General features: G+C 42.7%; 1 protein-coding gene across 3 annotated transcripts in view; it reads left to right on the forward strand.

Annotated features, from left to right (window-relative positions):
- Positions 1–8,962, forward strand: part of ZNF667 (zinc finger protein 667) — a 28,886-nt gene that overhangs the window by 10,174 nt on the left and 9,750 nt on the right. The window contains exons 1-3 of one of the 3 annotated variants that reach the window (XM_008588114.1): positions 458–498; positions 5,913–5,988; positions 7,726–7,852. In XM_008588114.1, the coding sequence (XP_008586336.1) occupies positions 5,956–5,988; positions 7,726–7,852 (160 nt within the window). In that variant the 5' untranslated portion in view covers positions 458–498; positions 5,913–5,955. Of the gene's footprint in view, positions 1–457; positions 499–3,632; positions 3,899–5,912; positions 5,989–7,725; positions 7,853–8,962 lie in introns of those variants that run through there. The other 2 variants (XM_008588112.1, XM_008588113.1) reach the window with 2 other exon arrangements.

Consider the following 8,962-nt stretch of genomic DNA (forward strand, 5'->3'; position numbering starts at 1 on the left):
CACATTGATTGACTCTTCCTTTCATGAAAGAATTTTTCTGTAATATACCATGCCATTTGATAGCATTTTACCCACAGTAGAACTTCTTTCAAGATATTGGAGTCAATCCTATGAAACTTTGCTGCTGCTTTATCAACTAAATCTGTGTAGTATTCTAAATCCTTTGTTGTCATTTCAGCAATGTTCACAACATCTCCAACAGGAGTAGATCCCATCTCAAGAAACCGGTTTCTTTGCTCACCCATAAGAAGCAACTCCTCATCCTCTGAAGTTTTAACATGAGACCATGAGATCACAGCGATTCAGTCACATCTTCAGGCTCCACTTCTAATTCTAGTTCTCTTGCTGTTTCTACCATATCTGCGGTTACTTCATCCACTGAGGTCTTGAACCCCTCAAAGTCATTATGAGGGTTTGAATCAACTTCTTCCAAACCCCTGTTAATATTGATATTTTGACCTCCAATGAATTAGAAATTTCTTAATGGCATCTAGAATGGTGAGTCTTTTCTATAAGGTTTTCAATTTACTTTGCCCAGATCTATCAGAGGAATCACTATCTATAACAGCTATAGCCTTACAAAATGTATTTCTTAAGTAATAAGACATGAAAGTAAAAATTACTCCTTGATCTGTGGACTGCAAAATGGATGTTGAAAACAACAGTCTTCTTGTACATCTACATCAGAGCTCTTGGGTGACCAGGTGCATTGTCAATGAGCAGTCATATTTTGAAAGGAATCTTTGTTTCTGAGCAGCAGGTCCACAGTGGCTTGAATTGTGTCCCCTGAAAGTTTAATGTGTTCGAGGCTGTGTTCCCCACTGTGACAGTGTTAAGAGGGTGGGAAATCCTATTATGCTGATTGAAAGGTGGGGCCTTGAAGAGGCAATTAGATTGTGAGGACCATGCCATGTGAATGATTTAATGGTGGTCATGGGTGTGGTTCTGAGGGCTTTAAAAGGAGAGCACCTGAGGAGCTATCTCTCTGCTCTACCATTCTGCCATGTGAGACTGTTGCATCACTGTTACCACCAACAAGGCCAGATGTGTTCCCTGGACTAGGACTTCCCAACCTCCAAAACTAAGCAATAAATTTCGTTTTCTTATTAAGTATCCAATTTCAGGTACTTTGTTATAAGCAACAGATAAATACAGGGTGAGCTTAAAATAAACAGTAAGCTTAAAATATTCAGTAAACTGTGCTGTAAACAGATGTGTTGTTTTCCAGGCTTTGTTGTTCCATTACTAGAGCACAGGCAGTATAGATTTAGCATAATTCTTAAGGGCTCTAGGATTTTCAGAATGGTAAGTGAGCACTGGCTTCAATTTAAAGTCATCTGCTTCATTAGCCTCTAACAAGTGAGTTAGCCTGTCCTTTGAAGCTTTGAAGCCAGGCATTGATTTCTCCTCTCTAGCTATGAAAATCCTAGATGGTATCTTCTTCCAATATTAGGCCATTTCATCTACTTTGAAAATCTGTTGTTTTGCCACCTTCATCAATAATCTTAGCTAGATCTTCCAGATAACTTGCTGCAGCTTCTGCATCAGCACTTGCTGATTCACCTTGCACTTTTACAAGATAGAAAGCTTTTAAGCTTCTTTCCTTAAACCTCATGAACCAAATTCTGCTAGCTTCCAACTTTTCTTCTGCACCTTCCTCACCTCTCCCCTATCATAGAACTGAAGAGAGTTGGGGCCTTGCTCTGGATTAGGCTTTGGCTTAAGGGAATGTTGTGGCTGGTTTGATCTTCTATCCAGACCACTCAAACTTTCTCCATGTCAACAGTATGACTGTTTTTTGCTTTCTTATCATTTTTGTGTTCACTGGAGTAGCACTTGTAGTTTCCTTCAAGAACTTTTCCTTTGCATTCACAATTTGGCCATTTGGTGCAAGGGGCCTACCTTTCAGCCAGTCTTAGCTTTTGACATGCCTCCCTCACTAAGTGTAATCATTTCTAGCTTTTGATTTAAAGTGAGAGATGTGCAGTTCTTTCACTTGAACACTGAGAGGCCATTATAGGGCTATTAATTGGCCTAATTTTAATATTGTTATGTCTCAGGGAATAGGGAGGCCCAGGAGAGGGAAAGAGACTGCCGAAGGGCCAGTGGATGGAGCAGTCAGAACACACAACATTTATTGACTAAGTTTGTCATCTTATATGGGTGTGGTTCGTGATGTCCAAAAAGAATTATAGTAATAACATCAGAGGTCACTGATGACATCACCATAACAGATATAATGATAATTTAAAAGTTTGAAATGTGAGAATTACCAAAATGTAACACAGAGACACGAAGTGAGCACATGCTGTTGGAAAAAATGGCGCCAGGAGATTTGCTTGACTCAGAGTTGCCACAGACCTTCAGTTTGTAAAAAATGCAGTATCTGAGAAGCTCAATAAAGTGAAGTGCAATAAAACAAGGTATGCCTGTGCCGTGATTTCAGACTTCCAGAAGGAAAGCAGATGTTCAGTATAAGTCATAATTTTTGTACAAACAGTGAGGCACAGTGGGCTACTCTTATTACTCAGAGAAGGTTTTATATCAAGATAGGGAACTGTCTTCCAGCCAGGTTCCCAGACACCAACCCAGGGCCAGCTTTACATGCAGGCATCTCTCAGGAGAACAGCCTCAAGCCTGCTGTGTTGGCTGCTCTCTGCACAGCTTGTTTCCTCCCACCTGGGCAGAGGGGAGAGCAGAACACAGCATGGGTAAGAGCCAGACATCTGGGGCAAATGCCCCAGTTTAAACCCTGGCTCTGCCACTTTTCTGCTTTATGGTCTTGGAGAAGTGATTCCTACCTCTCTGAGCTTCCACTACCTCATCGGATAAATGGCATTAATAATAGTACAAGGGCTCTTCAAAAAGTTCACGAAATGATTCCTATTGTCTTTTAATTCTATTTTTCCATGAACTTTTTGAAATACCCTCGTACTTGCCACCATGGTTGGTGTGAGAATTAAAATGATAAACCTCAGAGTGGTGCTTGGCACATGTTAAGTACTCAGTAATTATTAATCTTGTTAATAATTAATCTTAGTATTTATTACTTATTACTGTTACTTTTGTTATTGCTTTATCCCACAAAGAGAAGCATAATAAACCAAGCATTCTTCTGACTGGGTTCTCTTAAACAGTACAAGGTCATGTTATGATTCATATTTTGCATCAAAACATACCTGTTATCTAACTCTGAATGTAAGCATGGCTTTCCCACCCCCAGGAGAGGAAGAAGAAACCATCTGTAGAGGGAAGCGTCCATATTTCCATTTGCAAGACCACATCCTCCTGTACCTTTTTCATAAACAGTTACAAAAAGAGCTTTGGGTGATGTAGCCACTGTGGTTGGCACATGGGTGTGATGATGGCATTCTTCAGAGGTGTGTGCTGAATTGTCATCATGTCTACAACTTTTTTTTTTAAAAAAAAGATGACCGGTAAGGGGATCTTAACCCTTGACTTGGTGTTGTCAGCACCACACTCACCCAGTGAGCCAACCGGCCATCCCTATATGGGATCCGAACCCGTGGCCTTGGTGTTATCAGCACCACACTCTCCCGAGTGAGCCACGGGCCAGCCCCCAACAATTTTTTTTAAAGCATATGGAAAATGTTACATTTGGTGAAGAGTAATCAGGCATTCATTGTGCTATTCTTTTACTCTTCTCTAGATTTCAAGCTTTCCACAATGAGGAAAATACAAAGTCTGGCCTCATTTCTGCCCTCCTCCAAAAGATAAGAGGATTATGGAAAGGCTGCCAGCAGAACTGTTTCTCTATGATGAGGTTACATGATAACATGGTTGAATTCCACCTCAGTTTCAGCACACAAGGTAGCACATTCAGGTCGCAGTTATCAAGTTAGTCAACAGTATTTATTGAGCTCCAGCTCTGTGCCAGGTGAGTTCTCAGCCCTGGAAGTAAAGCAGTGAACAAAACAGTCAAGGTCCTTTTCGCTCATCAAGGCCAAATCATTGTGGGGGGAGGGTATATTAACCACATAAACACATGCATACACAAGCTTTTTTCAGAGATCAGTAAGTGCTATGAAAAAAACAAAATAATATACAAATATAGAGTCTATATTATGAAGCAGCACTATTCCACAGAAACATAACTCAAGGCATGTAATTTTAAATTTTCCAGTAGCCACAGCGAGAAATGTAAAAAGAAACATCCATCATTAAAGTTAATTTTGATGACACTATTTAACTCAGTATATCCAAAATATTACCATTTCAGCATGTAATCAATATAAACAGTTGGCAGTAAGATATTTTGCATTCTTTCTTTCATACTGAGTCTTCGAAATCCCATACAAATTTTATATGTATGGCCCATTTCAATCTGGACACTTAATTTTCACTGGAGATACTTGATCTGTACTTAAATTTTATAAAATTTTACCCTTGGAAAAGTAGAGTCACATACCCAAGTTGTTCCAAACATACTTAAAAGTTTTACAGTAACTGTATCAAATATCAGTTTTTCATTTTACATTCCTAACAAATTATTTATTTATTTATTTATTTTTTGTCTTTTTCCGTGTCCGGCAACGGATCGCAACCCTCAGTGTCGCGCCCGTACCGGACCAGGACCGGCAACGGGATCGCAACCCTCGGTGTTGCTCCCGCGCCTCGCTCAGCCAGTGAGCGGGAACCGGTCTGTATGTGGGATCCGAACCCTCGACGGGAGCGACACCACACTCTCAAGCGGTGCACTATAGCAGTGCACCACTGGGCCGGCCCCTAACAAATTTTTTTTAATTTAATAGTTTAGCAATTATCTAAAATTTTATTTTATTAAATATTGCTTACTAGTAAATTGAATTAAATCATTAAAATTAGTTCCTCAGTTGCACCAGCCTTATTTCCAGTGCTCAGTTATCACATATGACTAGTGGCATTCATCTTGGACAGTGCAGGTATAGACTGATTCAGGACAGAGACTCCTTTAGACTCTTTTAGTTGGGTAGAGGAGGGCTTTTTTCAGGAGGTAATATTTGATCACATCTCACCTCCTTCACTCCTCCTACCCTGGTCCACACCACCAGCATTTCCCCCTGGATTTATACATAGCTGTCCAATGAATCCCCTCATCAGCTGTCCCTGCTAACACACAGTTTATTTGCCACATAGCCACTCCCCAGATTTTAAGTGTCAAGTTGTATTTTGTTACTCCTCTGCCCAGCTCTCCCCCAATGATGTCTTTTTGCACTTAGGATCAAGTCCAAACTGTTTATCACCCCCTTCATGGTCTGGCCACTCCTGCCCTCAGGCACCTCCTCCCCCATCTTACTCTGCTTTGGCCTGCTGACCTTGCTTCCCTCCACACTCAAAGCCTGCACCTGCCACAAGGCCTTTGCACCTGTCATACCTCTACCTGGAATGCTCTTCCCCTATCACCCATATGGCTCACACTTTCACTGCATTCAGACCTCAGCTCAATGTTGCCTCCTTGGAGAGGCCTTCCCTAACCACCCCATCACTCTCTAGCCCTGGCCCTTTTTTCTTCATAGAGATGATCTCAGCTATAATTGTGGTCTGTATGGACTTATTTTCCCTACTGGAATATAAGGTGCTTAAAAGCTGGTACTTTTCCACTCTAACTCACTGCTCTTTCCCCAGAACCTCGGACAGCACCTGACACCTAGTAGATGCTCAATAAATACTTGTCAGATGGAGGCCAGGTGTTTGAGTACTTCTCATTTGCCTCCTGATCAGGAGCCTGCTGTGATCTTAGGAGCAGACAGTGTTGGCTGTGTCCTTCCTGACCCTGAGAGGGGAAAGGAATGTGCCAGATGTTCTGGCTTCCATTTTTGTAGGCAGTTATGTATGTTTCCAGGTGAGGGGCTTGGGGACTCTTGGACCACCCAAAAGGCCCAATTGGCCTCATGAACTGTCTTCTCCCCCAGCCCCGCCTTACCAGCACTGTTCCTCTCTCTGAATCTGGAAAGGATGCCTGCTGCACGAAGGAAATCCAAATCCAAGGTAAGTGGTGATTCCTCTAACTTTAGGAACATTCTGTTTTGTCAGATGTGGACCATTTGCTTTCCTTCCATGGAGAATTCCTGCCTGTGAAAGACCCATCCAACAACTGTTATCCAGTTTTCTCCCATCACCACGGAGGTTGGGAGGCTGAGGAGGGCCCAGCAGCCCTTTCTCCATTCTTCTCAGTGTGCATGTGACCATTCTCCTGCTCATTCATCATCTCCAAGGGCTCTCAGTGCTGGGAAAAATACCTTCCTTGGAGGGAAAAAGAGCCACTGTGATTTCTTAATGGAGATGAATGCCCAAGTGAGACCTCTGAGGCAGAGGGATTCAACGTGTGCCGCAGAGTTAATCTCATCATTTCACATTGCTTTTCCTTGTAAAGCCCATATATACATGGAGGAAATCTCTCTAATTAAGGTTCCAAGTCAGGGAGGCACCACATAGCCCTTTTATTCAGGTTGAGTGCATTGGAGCGAGGGCTGTGAGGAGGCATGGTCAGCCTCCTGTGATCAGCATACCTCAGCCCTGTAGGTGATCAAGTATTTTTCTACAAATACAATTTCCCATAACAAATGCTTCTACACTCCGAGTTCTATGCATTAGCTCCCACTCACCACTATGGTAAACTAACCACAAATTCAATAGCTCAAAACAGCACACATTTATTATTGCATAGTTCCGTGGGTCGGGGTCCAGGCATGGCATAATAGCATGTGCCAGTACTTCCTTTCTTTTCATTGCTGGATAAATTTGTTGTGTACATAGACCTCATCTTGTCTATCCATTCATCAATTGATGGGCATTTGGGTTGTTTCCACTCTTTGGCTGTTATGAGTATGCTGCTGTGAACATTCATGTACAAGTTTTTGTGTGGACATATGTTTTTATTTCTTTTGGGTATATGCCTGGTAGTGGAATTACTGGATCCTCTGCTGTGAGTCTCACAGGGCTGAAATCGAGGTCTTGGCTGGCTGCGTTCTCATTCGGGGATCAGGTTCTCTTCCAGTCTTGCTGATTATTGGCAGGATTTAGTTCCTTCTCATGCTTTCCATGTGGCCCCCCTTTTCCACCTTTAAGCCAGCAACAACCAATAACCAAGTTGAGTCCAGGATAGTCGCCCTATTTTAAGGTCTCCCCATGTTAAGGTCAATGGTTAGTAACCTTGATTACATGCTCAAAAAACATTTACCCATGTGCAACATATGGGGGTACTTCAAAAAGTTCATGGAAATATTTATGTTGTCTTTTAATTCTATTCTATGAACTTTTTGAAGTACTCTTGTATCGACATGCTCTTTAGAGAGCATTAGGTTGGAAGCTTGAAGTGGGAGGCAGACTCTCCAAGTTGAACCCCACCTCCTCCATAATAGCTATGAGACCTCTAGTAAGTTACCTTACCTCTCTGGGCCAGTTTCCTTGTCTGTCCCTAACATACTGTGATCCTGTCGGTAGTGCCCCATCACTGGTTAGTGTGAGCACTAAATGAGCCAGTATGATTGGGTGCTTAGAAAAATGCCTTGATTTTGTAAATGCCCAGCAGATCCAAGTTGCTATGCTTTTTTATACAACATAGTCTTTAGTAACAGCTATGTCATCACATTGTTTTTTAATTTGTTTAAGACACCTGCCCCCTTTGGCCTCAGAACCCCAAATGCTTCCTGAATGTTTCCTGATACCATGTGATGTGTGGAAGCACAAGCTCTTGGTGAATGGACATGTGATTTTCCATTTCAGGCACCAGTGACATTTGGGGACTTGGCCATCTACTTCTCCCGGGAGGAGTGGGAATGCCTGAGCCCCATGCAGAAGGATTTGTATGAAGATGTCATGTTAGAGAACTACCGGAACCTGGTTTCACTTGGTAAGGCTCTCCTTCCACCATAATCCAGAATCAGCCTGTATCAGTCAGGGTCTAGTCGGGAAAATGGAAGCCACTCCAGTTTTTTATTTCTTTTTATTTTTAACAGCTTTATTGAGATATAATTCACAGGGCCGGCCCGGTGGCGCACTGCTACAGTGCGCCGCTTGGGAGCGCGGCGGCGCTCCCGCCGAGGGTTCGGATCCCACATACAGACCGGCCGCTCACTGGCTGAGCGAGGTGCGGGTGCAACACCTAGGGTTGCGATCCCGTTGCCGGTCCCAGTCCGGTACGGGCACAACACTGAGGGTTGTGATCCGTTGCCGGTCACGAAAAAAGACAAAAAGGAAAAAAAAAAAAAAGAAAGAGATATAAATCACATACTATACAGTTCACCCACATAATGCATACAATGCAGTGGTTTTTAGTATATTCACAAAGCTGTTCATCCATTACTACAATCAATTTTAGAACATTTTCATTACCCCCAAAAGAAACCCAAACCCATATCACAATCACCTTTCATTTCCCCTTTCCCATTCATCCCCTCCTCCCCAAAGATTAGGCAACTACTAGTCCACTTTCTGTCTCTATGGATTTGCCTATTTTGGGCCTTTCAGACAGGTGGAATCATAAATATGTGGCTTCTTTCACTTAGCATGTTTTCAAGGTTCATCCATGTTGTGGCATGTGCCAATACTTCATTTCTTTTTATTGCCTAATAATACTCCATCATGTGAATAGACCACATCTTGTCTGTCCATTCATCAACTGATGGGCATTTGGGTTGTTTCCACTCTTTGGCTGTTATAAATATGCTGCTGTGAACATTCATGTACAAGTTTTTGTGTGGACGTATGTTTTCATTTCTCTTGGGTATATACTTAGGAGTGGAATTGTTAGGTTATATGGAAATTCTGTATGTAACCTTTTAAGTATAACCCAGTCATTTTAAGAGAATTTTGGGCCGGCCTGGTGGCGCACTGCGCTAGTGCGCCACTTGGGAAGCGCGGCAGCGCTCCCGCCGAGGGTTCGGATCCTACATACAGACCGGTTCCCACTCACTGGCTGAGCGAGGCGCAGGGGCAACACCGAGGGGTGCGATCCCGGTGC

Source organism: Galeopterus variegatus, unplaced genomic scaffold (assembly GCF_000696425.1).
Source record: "Galeopterus variegatus unplaced genomic scaffold, G_variegatus-3.0.2 Scaffold4675, whole genome shotgun sequence".
Classification (NCBI taxonomy): domain Eukaryota; kingdom Metazoa; phylum Chordata; class Mammalia; order Dermoptera; family Cynocephalidae; genus Galeopterus; species Galeopterus variegatus.